This window comes from Microcaecilia unicolor, chromosome 10 (genome assembly GCF_901765095.1).
Source record: "Microcaecilia unicolor chromosome 10, aMicUni1.1, whole genome shotgun sequence".
Classification (NCBI taxonomy): domain Eukaryota; kingdom Metazoa; phylum Chordata; class Amphibia; order Gymnophiona; family Siphonopidae; genus Microcaecilia; species Microcaecilia unicolor.
This window is the reverse complement of record NC_044040.1, coordinates 196,321,555-196,343,598: the sequence shown is the minus strand read 5'-3', so window position 1 is coordinate 196,343,598 and position 22,044 is coordinate 196,321,555. Positions and strand designations below refer to the sequence as shown.

General features: G+C 44.6%; 1 protein-coding gene across 1 annotated transcript in view; it reads left to right on the top strand.

The window, feature by feature from the left end:
* The first annotated feature begins 791 nt into the window (after nt 1–791).
* Nucleotides 792–22,044, top strand: part of PHC3 (polyhomeotic homolog 3) — a 110,780-nt gene continuing 89,527 nt past the window's right edge. Inside the window, exons 1-3 of the mRNA XM_030216780.1 lie at nt 792–883; nt 1,387–1,549; nt 7,093–7,251. Of these exons, the coding sequence (XP_030072640.1) occupies nt 1,409–1,549; nt 7,093–7,251 (300 nt within the window). The 5' untranslated portion in view covers nt 792–883; nt 1,387–1,408. The remainder of the gene's footprint in view (nt 884–1,386; nt 1,550–7,092; nt 7,252–22,044) is intronic.

The following is a 22,044-nucleotide window of genomic DNA, read 5'->3' as shown; positions in this document are numbered from 1 at the left end:
TAGAAAGCGCTAATACTGTCCAAATACAGCATAGGCTCCCGAATCTGTGAAAGCCTATCATCACTCAAAGCAGGGCAGCCCGACCATTAAGCAACCTGAGGCCGGGGCCTCCGGCGGCACCCTTCAGGGAGTGGCATCTCCTTCTTCCTTCCTTCCTCCACGTTTGCGGTGTTTACCTGTTTCGTCACGTTTCAAACCCGGCAGCAATTCCCATAGGCTGCCCTGCCGCTGGCACCCGCCTCTTCCCTGTAGTGCGGCGGCCTCTCTGATGTAACTTCCTGTTTTATCAGAGGCTCAGGCAGCCACAGTAAAGGGAAGAGGTGGGCGCTGGTGGCAGGACAGCATATGGGAATCACTGCTACTGCCGGGTTTGGAACATGACAAAACAGGAAAACACCGCAAACGGGCTGGAAGTAGGAAGGGGGGGGGGGCAACATCTCAGCTCAGGTGGGGAAAGCATTTATGCAGGATTCAGAATACATACAACAATTTTTTCTGAACACACGGACAGATAGGCAAGTCTTGGGCTATAAGTGTAAAATCACAGTCTGGTATGACACTTCCATCAGGATCAATGAGACTGTGTGTCCACTGATAGAATTGCTAAGGACTAATACTGAGGCTATGTAATTGCTTGATACAGTTAAAATGGGAAAAGTTGCAGATCACTATGCACAAGTAATGTTTCATCTTTATTCAACCTCCTCCTTGATCTATAATAACCCAACCTCTGCTCTCGCCCTGCCCCCCCTCGCAACTTCCTGTTTCCGGCAAGGGAGAACGAGGCCGAGGGAAGGAAGTTGCGTCAGAGGGGGCGGGGCGCTGTAGAAGGAAATATCGTTGGGGTCGGTAGTGGCGGTCGACCCCAGGCATGAGTTTGAAGGTAGGATTGCAAATGGCTACAGTGAGGTTGAGGGAGAGCTGCCGGATCGTGGACGGGGAGGAGAGGGGAGGTTATACCGAACCGGGGAGAGCGAAAGGGATGGCAGCAGTCCACGGGGGAGGGGAAGGTGTCCTGGGTTTATTGTTGTGCAGGTGAATATTTTTTGCCATCGCTTGCATAATTTGAAAACGTAAATAGAAATGCTCCAAAGCTGCGGCTTTACTCTCTCTTGTAGGGCAGTGTATCTGTAAACGTGAGTTACTCACAGAAATGGTGCGATTTCCTGTAATGTGCACGTTGTTGACGAATTTTGGGGTTGCTCGTTGGCTCCAGATTTGCTCTACAGAGGTTGATCTAGTCCCGGGTTTAGCCTATTTCGTGGAGAGAGCTAAAAAGATGATTACAGCCACTCTGTTTGTAATTGTACAGTCATATTGCAATCTGTGACAACCTAATTGCACACAAAATGGTTCTTGCTGCTTTTGTGCTCTGTATTTATTTAGATTGAAAGAACATATCAGCAGTATGGAGAATGAGCAGAACACAACCACCTCCTCTGCGTCCGGTACCACAAGCACCATCACAACATCAGCTGCCTCTTCGTCCCCTCGGACTCAGCCTCCCCAGATTTCCGTCTATAGTGGCAGTGACCGCCATGCGGTGCAGGTATGGCAGGCAGCAGCAGAACCCATAATTAGCAGAGCGACTTAATCTAAAAAAAAAGCGTAAGCCATTAGGTGTACTAAGTTTTACGTGCTTTAGGATGTTGTCGCAGGGTGATTCCTTTTATGTGTTTGACATGTTTTGCTCTGTCCAGCAGAAAGCATTTTCAAGATGCAACTACTGGAATTAAGGAGGTGCAAGCAGGGCAGTTGCCCTGGGCCTGTACCAGAGGCCCTTATACCTACCCAAAGCAGAAATCATAGCTTCCTAGTAAGCTTAGGAGCCACTAAAATTCTGCTTGGGCCCCAACGCGTCTGACAATGGCCCTATGAGCAGCATACCCAGTTGTGCGCATTACTCCACTAACTGTGGTAAAATGAATGAGAAATGTATACAGTAAGCATGGCTATGGTTCTCTATACAATTCTCATGATATAGGATGTTCAGAACAAAAGGCGGTGACACGCACATGTTGTGTAATGTAAATTGACAGCATAGTTTGTATATAGAGCAGGCCAGTTCTCAATCATCCCACACATTCCTCAATCTTTTCCTACTTGAGCACACAATTCTGGAATGCGCTGCCGCGCAACATAAAAAATGATCTATGAACTAACTAACTTCTGCAAACTACTGAAGACCCATCTCGTTGACAAGGCATACCACAAAGATCAACAAACGTGAACCCCTACACATAGATCCAGAACTGCCTCACGATAACTGCTTGTTATTCTACTATCATGTCACCCAAAATCCTTATGCTATACTAAATGTATATTTTCTTTGTTATTTTCATGTTACCCAAGATCCTTATGCAATACTAAATGTATAATTTCTTATATATTTTAATTATTCATGTTGTAATGTAAGCCACATTGAGCCTGCAGAGAGGTGGGAAAATGTGGGATACAAATGCCATAAATAATAAATAATAACCCTGTTCTTGGGGCACATCCAGCCAGCTGGGTTTTCAGGATATCCACAATGAATATGCATGAGATAGATTTGCATACATTGCCTCCTTGGTATGCAAATCTATCTCATGTATATTAATTGTGGATATCCTGAAAACCAGACTGGCTGGGTGTGCCCTGAGGACTGGGTTATGTAGCACTGCCTTAGAGACAAAACCATTAGTTGACCTTATTTTAGCATTTGGCACAACTCTTTAGAACAAATTACATACAGGTGCAATGAGTCCCTCCTCAGAAAGCTTAGAAGTTAATTGGGAACCTGATGCAATTATTCAGCATTTTTCTCGTAGACACAGAACAGTACATTTGGTAAAAACTGAGCTGTCCAAGGTCAGAACAGGTGCTGGAGGTGGGATTGGAGCTAAAGCTTCCTGCTTCCCAGTCTTATTCTAACTACAAGACTACCCACACTTTCACGCTTAAGCCTGTTTTTTTGCTGACCATCATCTCTGTAGTGCAGTTATATAACTACTGTGTTACGCCTTGGGGAATTCTGTGCAAAAAAGTGAAAATTCTATGAAATTGTGCATACTTTATTTGTAATTTTCTTGTGCAGAATTCTCCATTATAAGGGCTGTCATCCCCCCCCCCCCCCACACACACAACACCCACCACAGCAGTTTCCCATGCACACTCCTGCAAACTTTCAGCCCATTCCTATGGTGCGCACACACCTCATCCACCTTTTACCAGCTTCCCCCTGCCCCCAACTCCATCCACCTTTTCCTCCCCCCCACTCTATCCACCATTTTTCCAGCCATGCCGCGCACATACATTCACCTTCCCCCAGATTCTATATAGTGCGACTTAACATTGTGCGCGCAAATACAGTTGTGTTCTGTATTTCCGCACACATCTTAATTAGTTAACAAGCCAATCAGTGCTGATAATTGTCAATTAACAAGCAAATATTGGCATTAATTGGCATTAGAATTTACGTGCAGAGCTGTAAGAATATTCTGTAACGTGCTGCATGTAAATTCTAAGCCACAGAGTTGAAAAGTGGGCATGGCAGTGAGCGGGTCATGGGCTTTTCTAAAATCTGTGTGTGTTATACTCAGGGGTGTGCTGGTAAATTTTTAACAATGGGTTCTCTCTCCGGGCGTAGCCAGCCCTGCAATTTGGGGGGTCCAGGGGTGGACTGGTGGGGGCAATCTATGCCTCAATTCTCCTCCCTCGTGCAGGCATGCTAGGCATACCTTTGCTGGCAGGGAGCCCGAGCCCCACCAGCCAATAAATGGACTGCCACCACTTCCCGCTGCTTGTTTCTGGTTCTGAGCAGCACACTAGGACTTGACTCGCATGCACGAGAAGTCCCAGCCTGCTGCTCAGAGCTGGAAACAAGGAGCAGGGAGTAGCAGCAGTCTATTTACTTGGTTTGCAGGGCTCAGCATCCATGCCAGCAAAGTAAAAGAGAATTCAGGAGCATTTTGGAAGCCAGTTGTTAAAGTAGCCATGGGGGGGGGCCTACTTTAACAACCGGCTCCCAAAATTCTTAAAAACTTAACAAACGGCTCTTGCGAGCCTGCGAGAGCCCCCTCCAGCACACCACTGGTTATACTACACACCTGGTCCATGTCTAATTTAGGCGAGGACCGTTGCTCAGCGTATTCTGTATTCCTCGCGGAAATTTAGACTTCTTCTATAAAGTACACCTAAATTAAGGCGCACTTTATAGAATACGGTTAGGCAAATTTAATTTTAGTGCCGATTTTTTAGGTGTGATATATAGAAACTAGTCCCTTGTTTTTCAGCTGCCTCGCTCTATCCATTTGTTTTCCACCACCCTGTGCCATCTATCTTTTTTTCTGACCCCTGCCACTCCATCCTTCTTCTTTAAGCCCTCTCCCTGGACTCACCAACACACCATCCACATTTTTTCAACCCCTTCTACCCACTCCCTCCCTCCCTGCACACTCACTGCTCAAGCGCGGTAAGAGGAGGAGCCACACATCGGGCTGCTTCCTGCTTCTCTGCTGTCCTGGGCGTGACTGTTCCTTTGATCTGTTCAGGCCTTCATATAGCCATGGAACCGCCAGGGACCAAGGCAGCAGATGAGATGCCCCAGCCTGCATGTCAGACCTGATAGACTTACCGACTAGGAATGCCAAAAGATCAGCCCCTTACATTCCTCAACCTCCATCTCCCAAGCTGCAAAGGTCTAAAATACAAACTTACGCATGCAGCAAACTTTACCTACCTGAGTGCCAAGCTATGGAACGCACTGCCGCACAACCTGAGAAAGATCCACGAGTAAACCAACTTCCGAATATCACTGAAGACCCATCTCTTTAACAAGGCATACCACACAGAACAACAAATATAAATGCACGCGTCTCCTTTTCCCTTACACAGACCTATTTTTATAATTTCTGCTTGCTCTAAACTTCTACTATGTTACTTAAAATCTCTATGCAAAATATGTAATTATTTTATATCTGCTTGTTTTTAACTTTTTACCATATTACTCTAATTATCTATGTAACAATAAGTAACTATGTTCTAATCCAGTACCACCAAGAACGACACATTGTAAGCCATTTGAACCTGCAAAAAGGTGGGAAAATGTGGGATACAAATGCAATAAATAAATAAATATGACCTGTGGCTTTGCAGTTCCCCTTCTTGCCGTGCTGGAGCGGTGAGTGTGCAAGGAGGGAGGCAACCAGAAAGCAGACTGCACAGAATTCTGCTTTGGAAAGGCAGAATACTGCGGAGTTGGGAATTCTGTGCTACTGCGCAATGCAGGACTACTGTGTGATTAGGATAAAAGTAAGGGTGATGGATAGCCAGGCGGAATGAATCCTTTAATCCAGCACATACAGTTATGTATTTAATTAAATTATAAAATTTGCTTAACCACCCTTCCAACCAGGCTCATTTAGAGTGGTTTTACAAATAAAAACTGGAAATTTGAATTAAGTAAAAAATAAACTCATACACAAAGTAACTAAAAATATTACAAAAAAGAGAGTTGGTGATGACAAAATATAATTTGATGATTGGTTTTCTGAACTTAGGCTGCATGGCCAAATTGTGCACACAACTTAAATGAACAATCAGTGCTGATAAGTGACAATTAACAACTAATTATGAACGCTGATTGGCAATAATGCGGATTTATGCGCATATGCGATTCTATACCAGAATGCGCCTAAAGCCTATTGTGCATAACAATTTGGGGCGTGTTTAGGTGTGTTCCTAGGGGCATTTCCAGATACTATGTGCGTTCATATAGAGTCACGCCTAAGTGCACCTAACTTAGGCACCAGTATTGAAGCCTGCTAATCAGGGGCATAGCCAGACTTCGGCGGGAGGGGGGTGGAGAGCCCGAGGTGAGGGGGCACATTTTAGCCCCCCCCTAGCGTCGCTGACCCCCCCCCTTGCCGCCGCCACCACCACCAACAACAACTTTGACTCCCCCCGCCGCCGACCCTCTCAGCCCCCCTCCTGCCGCCAACCCTCCCCCACCGTTGCCTAGGGCCTCTTCTTCCTTCGTTCTGTTTCTGAGTCTGATGTCCTACACGTTGTACGTGCAGGACGTCAGAGAACGAAGGAAGAAGAGGACCTTAGCTGGCAGGGGTTGGGGGCCCCTGCCAGCAAAGGTAGCAGACGGTGACGGCGGGGCGACGGCGGGTTGGCGGTGGCAGGGGGGGTCGTGACAGTCGTCGGCAGGGGGGGTCCAGGGCCAAATCTACGGGGGCCCAGGCCCCCGTGGTCCCACGTAGCTATGCCCCTGCTGCTTATAGCAGACCTGATTGCAACTTCCTACAGTTAGGCACATCTTCATGCTAATCTTCGTGCTAAGCGTGAATCTATAAAGGATGTAGACCAGGGGTTCCCAAACTTTGTCAGCTCACAGCACCCTTATAGTGTTCAAGCAATTTTTCACGGCACCCCCCCTCCCCCCGTCACATGGGTCTCCGTACCCCCCCCCCCAGCCACATAGGTCTCCCTTTCCCTGCAGCCCCCTCTTCCCAGAAAGTCCAGCACGCCATTCCCTGCAGCCCCCCTTGTCCCATAAATCCAGCACACCGCTGCCTTCCCCAAATCCAGCATCGCTTGCCAACTTTCTTCCTGCAGGTCCAAGATCACTGTCGCTTGCTTGTCCTTCCCCCGCCGCCATTGCAGTGCTTGCAGCTTACGTTTTTGGGCCATCCGCGATTCATAAAGGCAGGCACTCCAGTGCCTTCCCAGTCTGCCGCATCCGGCCCTCTCTGATGCAACTTCCTGTTGCGAGGGCCGGACACAGCAGAGGAAAATCCCCACAGTGTCTGCGTGAATCGCGTATGGCCCGAAAATGTAAACCGCAAGCACTGCAGTGGCTGTGGAGGGAATAAGCAGTAAGTGGCAGATTCCGGACTTGCGGGAGAGGAAAGTAGGTAGCGATGCTGGATTGTGGGCGGTGGGAGGGAGGTCATGATGCGCCGCGGCACCCCTGAGAGTTCACTGCCGCGCACAGTTTGGGAAACGCTGATGTATACTGTTTATAGAATCACAGTAGGTTTGTTTTTAGTTGGCGCAGTTTGGGCCATTGCAGTTGTTACTAATACACAGTTAACCTTGTCACAGGTGATCCAACAGGCCCTGCATCGTCCCTCAAGTTCAGCTGCTCAATACCTCCAGCAGATGTATGCGGCCCAGCAGCAGCATCTAATGTTGCAGACAGCAGCTCTCCAGCAGCAGCACTTAAGCAGTACCCAGCTTCAGAGTCTGGCCACTGTTCAGCAGGTAAGACTGAAAGAGGGGCAGATCTTTGGCTTTACATTCATGAACCGGTTCTAAGTATTAACTAAACCTGTTCAGAGTTTTTTGCAGTTTTTATTTTTTTAAATTGGGACAAAGAGTATCAGTTCCACCATCAGTTACAGAAGCAATCAGTTTTTATGCATAGTACATTAACAAAAAGGTTTATTCAGACACACGTTATACAGAGTTTAACATGGAAATGAGAATTTTGGTTTTCCCTTTTGGCAGATTCTTGTGGTTGTTCGTCTTTGATCCATTTTGTGCCTCTTACTAGCAGTGGTCTGAAAGTTCCATAACACTGATTCATAAAGTCAGTCTCTCTAGGTGCAAGATAACATCTGTAAAAGACCAACAGTGGGATGCAAATTCTGAAATGGAAGGGAGGTGGAGTATGGACCTGGCACTTAACCTGTTGAAAATGACCTCAATCTGGAGAGGACTGAAGTCATTTTCAATAAGGTCAAAGCTGAAAAGCATTAGGAAATCCAGGCATAATTATAGTTCTAGTTTCCTTTCTTGCTTTAAACCATGCTGGATCTTCAATACTGTTTTCTTTACTGATGCATTGTCCATGCTTTCTTTAATCTTTAATACCAGAGAATTCTGTAGACATAATGAAGGGAAGATCAGCTACTGTGTCTTGGAAGAGAGCCAAGAAGAGAATCAGCTGGCACAGAAGGGGGCAGAACCAGAAATAAATCTTTGTACTCTCCAGCCCTGGGGTTTTAATTTGTTTTGTTGTACTCAGTTACTGATACTTTAGTGCAGCAGAAACTTTGCTTAGAAATCGGTGCTTTTGGGCCCGAGTCATTGGTTGTAGGCCACTTAAAGCAGTCTGTGTGTTTTGTCTGCTGCAGCAGCTGCTCTGACTTGGGTGAATCTCAACTTTCTTAGTTCTTGGAAACCAAGCAAGGTCAGGGTAGTATCTGGATCAGGAACCATAACAGACGACCATGTGCAGAAGAAAACTCTCTGCAGTATTCTACCAGGAAAGGGCTGTAGTAGTGAAACCTTGATGGCCTAGCCCAGGGCTATCAAAGTACAGTCCTGGAAGTTGTCTGGTTTTCAGAATATCCCTAATGAAGATTCATGAGAGAGATTTGCATGTACTGCCTCCGCATTTTTATTGAAAATATGCATATTTATTTAAGACAGGGTCCAAGAAAGCACAAAGGCAGACGGTCTGCAAACTCCAAGATGGAACACGAACAGAGCAGATCGTTTAACAAACACAAATGGATTTATTAATTGAAAAACAAATTGCACAATATGTATACACACAAACAGCCCGACAAAGGCCGTGTTTCGCCCAACAGGGCTGCTTCAGGGGCTATAGAACACACTCTGTAGAGTGTGGTGAATATATGTTGAATGTACTCGTATTAAATATAAGGGAGCTCGCTTTGATATGAAAAAAACAGCTGTTCCATATTCATTTAAGACATCCTGAGAACCAGACTAGCTTGTGGCCCTCCAGGATTGCATTTTGATACATTCAACCCCTTGAAATGGCTAGAAAGAGGATAGGAAACACCGTTGCAAGCATGTTTTGTCATTTTTATAATGGGAACATGAATAATAAACATTTTTGAATTGCTGTTGGACCTACACCAGGCTGTACAGTGGTGATAAGTGTTCAGAGCTGAGAGATCCGTTCCCAAAAGAGCTTACGAGTCTAATTGGAAGGGAGTGCAATCATGAAGGCAAAAGTATACATTGAAGCAACACTTATTTCTGCTTTTATTTTACTCTCTTCCTGGTTTATCATCTTAATTTTCACATTGTAGTTAGAGTGGTTTTCTGTTGTAGACCCAATCTACACAGAAATGACGGGGTAATTCTCAAAGGTCGCCTAAGGCACTGGGATGATGCATTGCTAAGTGCGAATTCTGTTCTAGAATACCAGCACAAGTCCTAAGCTCAAAGCTTAGGCTAAAACACTTAGCTCAAAGGCTAGTGCCAATGCTCACGCCTTACTGCTGTCAGGCGCACAAGTTGTAGGCGCTTCTCGGACCCTCGCAGGTCCATGCCCCCTTGCAGTTGCACATTATGGATTTTGCATGCACAGGGGTCCTTTTACAAAGGCGAGCTAGCGGTTTTAGTGTGCGCTAAACGCTAGAGGTGCCCATATATTCCTACAGGCGTCACTAGCATTTAGTGCACACAAAAAATGCTAACGCACCTTTGTAAAAGACCCCCCCATAATTTGTAGAATCCTTACTAAGGGCAGGTTCGTGCATAACTGCTAATTAGTTCTGAGTAACCCCAATTAGAGCCAATAATTGGTTGTTAACCCCAATTAGAGCCAATAATTGTTAACATCAATTAGCCTAAGTAACACTGTTCTATAACTTGTGTGGGCAAATTTGTGTACTGAGCGTAAAATTGTGCATGCAAGTTTATAGAATTAGTACAGCAAATAAACATTCTTGATAGTAGTCTAGTCTGTAAGATCCTAAATACACAGGCTACAAATATCTAGAGATAAATTTGCGTATGCATGTATATACTCACGCATGAAGGAAGGGAAAGGGAATGGGACTTGATATACCTCCTTTCTGTGGTTACAATCACAGCGGTTTACATAAAGGCCTACCTCTTCAGGAAATTCTGTGAGTAAAATGCACTGATCATTCTGGAACAATAATCCACAACACAACCTCTAACTGTAACACATCTTTTCATTTAAGAAATGAGCAAAGAAACCCAATGACTATTCCATAGACACTAATAGTTAATCTTGCCAACCTCTGTAAAACACAGCATCATACAACCTTGTAGATGTAATTGAATGAATGTAATCTCTAACAGCTGTTACATGTGAGCCACATTGAACCAGAACTTGTTTTTGGATAATTGTGGGATACAAGCATGAATGAATAAATTGTATACGAGTACTTATTTTGTACCAGGGGCAATGGAGGGTTAAGTGACTTGCCCAGAGTCACAAGGAGTGGCGGTGGGAATCGAACCCAGTTCACCAGGATCAAAGCCCGCTGCACTAACCACTAGGCTACTCCTCCACTTGCAATATTCTATGTAGAAGCCTGCCCTTGCAGATCAGCAGTGCGGCTGTGCAGTCTTCAGTTTCTGTGAGTCTGACGTCAGACTCACAGAAACAGAAGCCTGCGCGGCCGATCTGCAAGGGCAGGCTTCTACATGGAATGTTTCTAGTGGAATAGCAACATTCCATGTAGAATCTCAAATCTAACGTAACGTACCCCATGTACAGGAAAACAGTTATGCCTTCTGTCGGCATGTCAATTGCATATTATGCTGAAACTCCTTATTGTGAGAAAAGCATCTAGGCCACTTAAGACTTTGTGCTAATACTCAAGACTCACTGCTTTGTAAAGGTTTTTTTTTTTTTGTAGAGACGAAGTTTATTGAAGTTTATGACTGTATTTAGAACTATTTGATTTTAAATTATGCATGTTGTTACCAGCTTTGATTAAAGTGGGATACAAGTGTAAAAATAAATACATAAAATAAATTCTTCCCCCCCCCCCCCCCCCCCCTTATTGGCTTTTCAGTAGTAAGCACTTAAGAATGTCAAAGCCTTTGGTAGGCCCACACAGCGCATACATGACTGCCTTCCCACCTTCCTGAGTCATGTAGGACTCACACTTGAATCAAAAAGCATAAGAATAAAGGAGAGGTGAAAGGGTATCATCCTCACTATAATATTCCCTTATCTCTTATTTGTCTGTCCTAATTAGATTGTAAGCTCTGTCGAGCAGGGACAGTCTCTTCATGTTCAAGTGTACAGCGCTGCGTACGTCTAGTAGCGCTATAGAAATGATAAGTAGTAGTAGTAAATAGTAGCAACATTCCATGTAGAATCTCAAATAGGGAAAGGGAACTGGGACTTGACATACCGCCTTTCTGAGGTTTTTTGCAACTACATTCAAAGTGGTTTACATATATTCAAGCACTTATTTTGTACCAGGGGAAATGGAGGGTTAAGTGACTTGCCCAGAGTCACAAGGAGCTGTAGTGGGAATTGAACTCAGTTCCCCAGGATCAAAGCCCGCTGCACTAACCACTAGGCTCCTCCTCCTTTGTATGCATGCATGCATGCACATTCATTTACATGTACAGTATTTTATGTATAGGTACACATTTCTTTAAAAATTCACACACATGAAACATCATTAAGTTGATTGATTTGTCATACGTCTGTAAAGAATCATTTTTGAAATATATATTTAAAGAAAGATTTCAAAGACACATGTTACTAAACTTTAAAATATTCCCTTCCAATCACCACTGATCTAAAAAGGCTGGTTGGGTTTCTGATTATCGTGTTTATTTGTTTCAGGTACCCTTGTGCCTATGTGAGAGGACAACATGAAATGCAGAGCACTATGTGATATCTGCTGGTCAAGGAGAAAGCCACGTTGGGCAACTTGAGGGGTGGCAGCAATGCTGACTAGCAGGAATGGCTGAGAGGCCACATCCCGCTGGACAGAAATAAAATGGCAGTGGCCGTCCAGTCCTGAGTGGCATGGTTATCAGGGAGCCCAGGCCCTGACAGATGATGATGTGATGGTGGCCAGCAGGGAGATCAGGCCCCTTGGGCTAAAAGAGGCTAGCAGGAAACTCAAGCTTTGCCAACCAATAGAGAAATGTAGCCAGTGGTTTGAGTGGGACAGAGATGCTATGACAATTAGGGCAGCCGTCATGGAGACTATGCCTCAACAGCCCTGGCAGACCAGCAGTTGGTGGTTCGGCTCATAGGTGCCAAGACCCAACCAGCTCCAGTGACTGCAGAGCTCATGACAATGTGGGGGTTGGCCAAGGAGGGAGGCACACTGTGGAGAATCCTGGGGAAAGAGGGCAGCAAAGAGCGTAAGGGACAGTTGACATGAGAAGGAGGAGGAAACGTTCATGGAGAAAGCAGAGGGTAAGGCGGACAAAGTGGGCCCTCTGCTAACACTCTCCACTTCCATACTCTTCCACACATCCTTACCTACTCATACTAGACGTGACAATTCAACAATGACACACATCTAGCTGCATTCTCCTGTAACATGTACAGATGCCACCCGTAAAACCCCTGGTGGGGAATTAATACCAGTTAGGTTCCCAAGGATAATATCTGTATGTGGGTGTATATGAGAGAGAGAAGTGGGTAGGCAGCTATGATTACATCCCATCTTCTAGGTTTACCATCATAAACAGACTTTTCTACTAATCTAAAAAAATGAGGATTTTAGAGGATTGCAACTAGAGAATGGGACGGGGACAGAGCCTGAGGGGACGGGATAGGGACAAAGCCCATGGGGATGGGGGACAGACTTTGGCCCTGTGTCATTTTCTACTTTGAAGCCTGTTGATGAATTAGTTTGAGTAATGCAGATGACGATATTTTGATTTGTTTTGGAAAAACAAGCAAACATACTAGCCACAACTAGCAAAATTTGCATGGGGGATCCTGTACATTCCTGCTACCAGCACATCTAAGAAGACATCTTCTATTGCAGGAAGGACTGTGGAAGAAAGGAGAGCTAGACTGAATCCTGAGATTGTTAATGACTTATTCATTCACAGATTAAAAAAATTATAACAGTGCTTCATAGGGCATATTTCTCCCCCGCTAGGGCATACAGAATGGGTTGTATTTTGTTGTGGACATTTTAACAGGGTGGATTAGGATTTCCTTGGGGGTAGTAGAAATAGCTGTTGTTGAGGTTGGAAGGGTAGAGAGTGGTGATGGTGGGGGGAGTTATTCATATGCCCTATGAAGCACTTATAATTTTTTTAATCTGTGAATTAATAAGTCGGTTGGGAGGCGGGGCTAGTGCTGGGCAGACTTATACGGTCTGTGCCAGGGCTGGTGGTTGGGAGGCGGGGATAGTGCTGGGTAGACTTATACGGTCTGTGCCAGAGACGGTGGTGGGTTGGGAGGCGGGGATAGTACTGGGCGGACTTATACGGTCTGTGCCAGGGCTGGTGGGAGGCGGGGATAGTGCTGGGTAAACTTATACGGTCTGCCGGTGGTGGGAGGCGGGGCTAGTGGTTGGGAGGCGGGGATAGTACTGGGCGGACCTATACGGTCTGTGCCCTGAAAAAGACAGGTACAAATCAAGGTAAGGTATACACAAAAAACTAGCACATATGAGTTTATCTTGTTGGGCAGACTGGATGGATTATGCAGGTCTTTTTCTGCCGTCATCTACTATGTTACTATGAGTTATTATAGTTGCATATTGTTCCTTTTTTATACTTATGATTTTTTTATTAAAGATTTAAATATAAAATCATAAGTGTTTAAGGCTTCTGCAGATAAGGACAGAGCCAATGGGGACGGAGACAGAACCGACGGGGACATTGTCCCCGTGTCATTCTCTAATTGCTGCCTTTAAATGTGTTCTTCTATTTATAGTTTGCTTATCTTTCAAAAAAGAAATTAATTGTAAGGGCGCTTACTGCTTAATTCTACATTTCAGTGGATATTATCTCAGTATATTAAAGACAACATCATCTAATTGCGAAAGAATCCACCTTACCCCCGCTGAATGGGCTAAATCAGGAAACATCCACATTGAGCCTGCAAATAGGTGGGAAAATGTGGGATACAAATGCAGCAAATAAATAAATAAATCCTAACCCTAAATCTGAAAATCCTTCCTAAGGAAAAACAAACAAAAAAAACAAACCCTAAACAGAATATTGAGGATTGGTCTGGCTGGAGAACAAGTCATTCTAGAAGGGTGGCTGTGATGTAATTTCTCCCTGTTCGGAAGAAATATAAAGAAAACGGGGGCATTTTCGAAAGAACATCCAAGTCAGAATTGGGATGTCCTGCTCATAACATTAAAAAAAAAACAACCCCCAACCCATCCATCTTGCAGCAATTTTTGAACAGGAAAGATGTCTATATTTCCTGTTCAAAAATACGTGAGAAAGATGTCCTTATGCTTGAGACGTCCATCCTGAACAGCCATTTTATAATTTAAATTATAAATTGAGGGGAGGGAACAAGGCACAGGGACATCTTTCAGGCAGCTTGAAAATGGCCACCCAAATATCCTTGCAGAACAGAGGAGTAGCCTAATGGTTACTGCAGTGGCCTGTAAACCATGGGTGACAGGTTTAAATCCCACTGTAAATTTTTTTTTGTTTGTTTGTAAATGTGAACCCTCCAGGAACAGAAGAATTCCTACTCCTCTTAAATGTACATCACTTCAATAGCCTTTGATGTTGCAGGTGTCATATCTTTAGGTACAGTAAGTATTTTTCTGTTCCTGGAGGGAGCCTCATGAAAAAAGTTACAGTGGGATTTGAACCTGCAACCACAGTTTTACAATTCACTGCCCTGACCACTAGACTATATCTCTGACCTGCTTGCTGTTTTATTCGGAATGGCATAATACCTGCAGCTGACAAAGAACCTGGTTTTCCTTTTCAGTTTCATTTTCAGGGGAGAGGGAGGGGCCCAGCAACCACAGGGGGATTAAGGAAGGATTTTACCTTAATCCCTCCAGTGGTCAGCTGCTCAATCAGAGCACATTTTTGTAATGTAGATGTGACTGAACAGGTCTAGATAAAAACGTCTTTCTTTTTAGACATGGACGTTTCTTCCAATTTGTAAATCACTGTTGGAAATCATAAGTATAAAAGTCCTGCTTTTGGGCCCTCCCTAGTCCCGCCCAAAAAATGCCCACAACACACCCCCTTGCTATTTGGATGAACTGCAGAGTGAAAAGTCCAGATTTTGACGTTTTCAGCAAATGGATGGGTTTTTTTTTTAGGCATTTTGAGTCGTCCATCTGCTTTGGAAATGAGCACCCAAACGTCTCTGGCCTCATTTTATAGTTTACCCAAGTTTTGACTTTTTTTTTTTTTTCTCCAAAGCTTTTTCTGTAAACTGCAGTTGTAAAATGTTTTATTGATTGGAGGAAAGAGTTCACTAGACATTTCCAAAACCTCTGACAAATATTTCTTGAATGTTTTTAAGTGGTGTAAGGCTTTCAGTTTTTGGGAAGAGGAGTGTGGTAGCCGTGTTAGTCCACTCTTAAGGTTATCAATAGAAATCAAACAAAATAAAACATGGAAAAGAAAATAAGATGATACCATTTTTATTGGACATAACTTAATACATAGTTTTTGGGAATTAATTACTCTCAGATTTTGTTTCTATATATCTGCCTAATTAGTATTTGTAGTAAGTGTTGCTTCTCGAGCAGCTAGTTCTTATTCCAGATTAAGCACCGACTTTAGTAATTGTGACTTCCAGTCCCACCTGAATCCAACAGATGAACTCCAGTTTAATGGGATATTGAGGCTTTTAGGGGGTCTTTTACTAAAGATTAGCTCGAGTTGTCTGCCGTAGGGCCCATTTTATTCCTATGGGCCCTGCTGCAGATAGCTCGATCTAAGCTTTAGTGAAAGACCCCCCCACCCCCTTATAGCTGTTGCTTCACAAGGATACAAAGTTGAAAGTTGCCAACACAACTACCTTTCTCTCTGCTAGATTCATAGCTTCCATGAGTTCTCTTTTTGGAAAGCGCTGGCAACTCCATCAGCTCACCTGCTAGAGGTGAGATCACAATGTCTTTGGCCAAACCCTCTAGTGAATTTGCACTGGGTGTCAGAATTAACCCGCTTGGCAGGTTTTGCAGGCTGCCTTACTCCAGGCTTTTGGTCCAGTGTGGAGGAACATTATAATAAGGTTCCTTCAACTATAACCCCTAGTGAAGAAATGATAAAATTGGCCATCAAGCTGCGTGCAGGGTCTTCCAAAGGGTAAGTGTTGGACTTACTCATTTTTACCCATGAACAAAGCTTGGCTGGTTGAACCACAAGGAGAAAAGGTTCAGCGACAAGAGTGTACAATACCCACTACTGCTCAGCTGGCCCTATGATTTGTTACGTTTAGGGTTTCACTTACCCCCAGATTCCATAAAGGTCATCCAGATTTGGGCAGAGACCTCAGATATGTGTGGAATCATTAGTTAGGCACATATCTGCCCTACGTCCTATTCTGTAAGATGGGCACCTAAATCTCGTAGTGTACAACTCAAAGTGGGTGTGGCCATGGGCGGGTCTGGGGTGTCTCCAGAAATGGGGTGCCATGTTATAGAATACTCAGATTTCCACGCCCAAATGCCATAAATTGGGCATGAGGATTTCCAGCAGATTTCAGCAGGCATAAGTCCTCTGGGAATCTGCTCTTAGCACTATTATATAAAGGTCGCTTAGCACTAAGCGACCTTTGTAGAATTGGCACTCGCGGATGTTAACAGCACCTAACTTTAAGTGTCATTTACTGAATTAATTAAACAACAAAATGGTGATGCAGTCTCTTCTAGGGTTTCTCCTATTTCTGTTGCTCTATTTATAATTCCACGTTGTAGAACACGGAGAAAGTCAAATCAAACATATAAACGGCGAGTGACCGTACTCACTCGCAAATGCGCAGTAGAGACTTCCCTGTCTGTTCCGCCCCCGCGTCAATACGTGATGACGGGAGGGGCGGGACAGAGAGGGAAACTGCGCCGCCGAGGTTGCTACCCCTCCCCCCCCCACTCGGAGTCGCCGCCGCCGCCACCCCTCCACCCGGCCCGGGCCCTTTCTTCCCTTCTGAACTTACACATCCATTCGCTGAACGCAGCAACGCACATCAGCTGAGCTGCCCCTTCCTTCTCTGCCTGTGTCCCGCCCTTGCTGACGTTACGTCACAGGAGGGCGGGGCCACAAGCAGAGAAGGAAGGGCCCACGGCAGCCAGCTGATGTGCCTTGCTGCGTTCGGCAAACGGATGTGTAAGTTCAGAAGCGAAGAGAGGGCCCGGGCCGGGTGGAGGGGTGGCAGCAGCGGCGGCGACTCCGAGGGGGGGGGGAGCGGTGGTGACCTCGCAGGGGGGGGGGAGAGGAAAACTCCAATACCAGCCCGTTTTTACGGGCTCAACGGCTAGTAGAAAATAAACTGCATGTTTGGGTCATGTCGTTTTTCATTGGTAGCTCATTCTTTTAGGACAACATTTGACCAGGCTTCAGTCAGTTCATGAGCACAGTCGGGAGCAACGAATCATATGTATCAGCAGGCCACAGTCATCTTGTTCACAGTCTGATATTGTACATGATGCAAAGCAGTCCTTGTATTGTGCTGATTTTTGAGATCATCTGTTCTCTTTTTGGACTACAGCACCCTTTGCTAATTTGACTCAGTAACGCACTTAGGGGCCATTTTACTAAGCTGCAGTAAAAAATGGCCTTTAGTGTGCACGTACCTGGCTTTTTCCTGCATGCTAAGGCCATTTTTCCTGCAGCCGTAAGAATGGCCTTTTCATATTTTTTGTACTAATGGCGGTGCGCTAATGTTTCCATTAGCTTGCGGCCATTCTTGGAAATTACCACATGAGCATTTAACCACTACCCATTTTGTAGGCAGTAAGGGCCCATGTGGTATCTGCGCAATTGTGTAGCTGCGCTAACTGCTTAATGCAGGAATGCCCACTTTCCAGCCCCTGAAAAAAAAATACTTTTTAGCATGTGGTAATGCACACAGTTTTGGCAGTTACTGCAGGATGCCGGACCCTGTCCCGTGCTAGGCTATTTTCAGCCATGTTATGTGTGCATTAGCACCTAATGCAGCTTCGTAAAAGTGTCCCTTAGTTCTATTCGTATTTATTTATTAGGATTTATTTACTGCCTTTTTGAAGGAATTCACTTAAGGCGGTGTACAGCAAGAATAGATCAAACATGAGCAATAAGCAATTACAGCAGTAAAAATATTTAATTAACAATACAAAGTATGGCTTGGAGTGGCATAATCGAACAGGGCGCCCAAGTTTACCTGAGGGCGTCCCCGCTGGACGGCCCCATGAAGGGGCGGGGAAACATCTATTATCGAAACAAGATGGGCATCCATCTTTCGTTTCGATAATACGGTTGGGGATGCCAAAATGTCAACATTTAGGTCGACCTTAGAGATGGTCGACCAAAATGTTGAGATGGTCGTCCCCGGTTTTCAGCGATAATGGAAACTGAGGACGCCCATCTCAAAAACAACCAAATCTAAGGCATTTGGTCGTGGGAGGAGCCAGCATTCGTAGTGCACTTGTCCCCCTCACATGCCAGGACACCAACCGGGCACCCTAGGGGGCACTGCAGTGGACTTCACAAATTGCTCCCAGGTGCATAGCTCCCTTACCTTCGGTGCTGAGCTCCCCAAACCCCACTCCCCACAATTGTACACCACTACCATAGCCCTAAGGGGGGCACGCACATGTGGGTACAGTGGGTTTCGGGTGGGTTTTGAAGGGCTCACATTTACCAGCACAAGTGTAACAGGTAGGGGGGATGGGCCTGGGTCCACCTGCTTGAAGTGCACTGCACCCACTAAAACTGCTCCAGGGACCTGCATACTGCTGTCAGGGAGCTGGGTATGACATTTGAGGCTGGCAAAAAAAAATTGTTTTTAGGGTGGGAGGGGGTTGGTGACCACTGGGGGAGTAAGGGGAGGTCATCCCCGATTCCCTCTGGTGGTCATCTGGTCAGTTTGGGCACCTTTTTGAGGCTTGGTTGTGAAAAAAATGGACTAAGTAAAGTCGACCAAATACTTGTCAGGGACGCCCTTCTTTTTTCCATTATTGGCCGAGGACGCCCATCTCTTAAGCACACCCCAGTCCTGCCTTCGCTACGCCTCTGACATGCCCCCATGAACTTTGGTTGTCCCCGTGACAGACTGCAGTTGAGGGCGCCCAAAATCGGCTTTCGATTATGCTGATTTGGGTGACCCTGAGAGAAGGACTCCCATCTCCTGATTTCTGTCGGAAGATGGGCGCCTTTCTCTTTCGAAAATGCCCCGGATTGTATACTACTTACAATATCAACACAATAAGTAATAGAACGTTTTGATTGACAGTAAAGGGTATAAGCAAAGATGGAACATATAAGAAGAGTTAGAAAGTAAGGCGACTAATTTAAAGAAAGTTGCACATGAGGTCAGAGAGATGGTTAAATATAATCTCAGCTAGGGTAGGAGTGGATAAACATGTTCAAACATTCATGTATTCAGTTTTTATTTGGTGGAGGCACTGGTATGTATGTATATACCTCTTAGGGCTACATTTTGATTACAATTTTTAATCTTGATGATCATGCAGTTAAAAAAATGTTCATTGCAATTAATCTCACAAGTAAAGGTATTTTAAATATATGCATTTCTCCCTGTATCTCCTTATGACTCTGGGTAAGTATCTGAACCCTCCATTGCCCCAGGTATATTATATGCAAAGTACATTGATTGTAAGCACAGAAAGGCAGTGTATCAAATCCCTTCCCATTCCCCACCCCCCCCATTTCCTTCCTTAAAGGGCTGATAATCTCTCTCCTTCCCTCCCACCCCCAGATCCAGCTTCTCTCTCTTTCTCTTCTTTCCCTCTCCTCTTTCCCCAAGTTCATTATCTCTTTCCTTGACTTCATTATCTATCTCTCTTCCCTTCCACTTCCCCCCCCCCATAAGCAGTGACACAAGCTTGGTGGTGAGCAGCACCAAGCTCATGGCTGCTGGAGCTCACCGCCTCAACCATAGCTTCCATTGGTGGCCCCTCCAGTTCTGCAGCTCCCTTCCACCGCTCACGGTTCAGCATCTGCGCCCCCTGAATCCCACCTCTGACATCACTGCCTGTTTCTGCATGGTCAGATGGAAAGGTTCAGACCAGGCAGCCTATGTGCAGTGCTGCCAGGGACCAACACAAGACCACCTTTAAGGTAGACTGGCAGTGGCGAGTGGGGGGAAAGATGTCTGACCATACCGAGAACAGGGATTGGAACAGAGCAGAATAGATATTTGAAGGCGATAGGAGATCCTGCAATGTGATTAATTTTTTTTAAAATCGCAACTAATAATGTATTAATCGCACACACACACACATATGTATATATATTTTTTAAACTGTGTGTGTTTGTATAATTGATATGTGGCTATTACTGTAGGTTAGGATCAAATAAAAGAATCCTGTTTCATAGATGGATCCAGCTGATGAATTACCCCTTTCATTTCTGCAGCCTCTATGTGAACAAACCCTTTTGTGTTGTTTATATTGGCTTTTGCTGTGGTTCATTTGTTCCTAGATTCCTAACAGTGTGCTCACTGCTTGTGCCAAAGGATTTAACTTCCCCCTTTTGTGGGAACAGTGATTCAATTGTTATCTTTTATCTAGTAGACCTACAGAGTATAATTTCCTGAAATATGATTTGTGCAAGCTGTTTTTTTAAAATAAATTATGTAATTCAAGAAGACATGAAAAAGGAAAAACAGAGCATAAAGACAAGAAAATAAAATTAGATACAATTTTTTTTTAAAAAGCATAAGTAAACAATATATAATATAAATTAACCCTTATGTTCGCATGAGACCTGAAACAGGAGGGGAGAATCCGAGGAAGAAATAATTTCAAAGGTACTGGCCCATCTAGGGGGAATATTAATATACAGCAACATGGGAATTCTAACCATCCTGCAACCCTTTCTTCACCTCCCTTAGGGGACCGTTTACTAAGCTGTGTAAGCCCAATGCACATCAAAATGGAGTTACCGCCCGACTACTGCATGGCTCTTGCGGTAATTTCATTTTTGGCGCGCATCCCAAAAATATTTTTTATTTTTGGATGCACACCAAGTGGCATTTGACACGCATAGGTCATTACCAGCCGGTTACTGCGTTACCAGCCGGTTACTGCGTGAATCTTTACCGCTAGGTCAATGGCTGGCGGTAAGGTCTCACACCCAAAATGGACGTGCGGCAATTTTCATTTTGCTGCACATCCATTTTCGGCAAAAATTTTAAAAAAAAGGCCTTTTTTACAGGCACGCAGAAAAATGGATCGGCGCGTGCCCAAAACCCGCACCTACACTACCGCAAGCCATTTTTCAGCACGCCTTTGTAAAAGGACCTCTTAGAGGAGAGCTAGCCATTATTCCTTGGATTTTATATTTCTTGACCAAACTTGCATGCACAAATCTGGTCGTATTCAGGATCTGTGCATTCAGTTTAATTACTTAAGCAAATCAGTGTCGATAATTGCCATTTAACAAGCAATTGTTGATACTAATTGGCATTAATTAGAATTTACACACACAGCTTGCTAGGCATATTCTGTGAAGTGGTGCGCATAAATTCTAATCTGTGCTACCAAAAGGGCGTGGAACGGGCGGGGCTGTGGGCATTCCCAAAATCTATGCACAGGGTTATTGAATACACCCACTCCGTGCCTAACTCAGGCGCTGGTATTTATGCCAAATTTTACTTGGCGTAAATGGATGCGCCTCAAGTTAGGCGTAAGCATGGCTGCTAGGTGTATTCTATAAGTACATAAGTATTGTCATACTGGGAAAGACCAAAGGTCCATCAAGCCCAGCATCCTGTTTCCAACAGTGGCCAATCCAGGTCACAAATACCTGGCAAGATCCCCAAAAAATACAAAACATTTTATACTGCTTATCCCAGAAATAGTGGATTTTCCCCAAGTCCATTTAATAACGGTCTATGGACTTTTCCTTTAGGAAGCCGTCCAAACCTTTTTTAAACTCTGCTAAGCTAACCGCCTTTACCACATTCTCTGGCAATGAATTCCAGAGTTTAATTACACATTGAGTGAAGAAAGATTTTCTCCGATTCATTTTAAATTTACAACATTGTAGCTTCATCGCATGCTAGGCGTATTCTGTAAACTGTGCCTAAGTCTAGGCATAAATATTTTCAGCGATGATTTTTCAGGCACCATATATAGAATCTAGTCCTATATTCTTACCATTTAGACAACT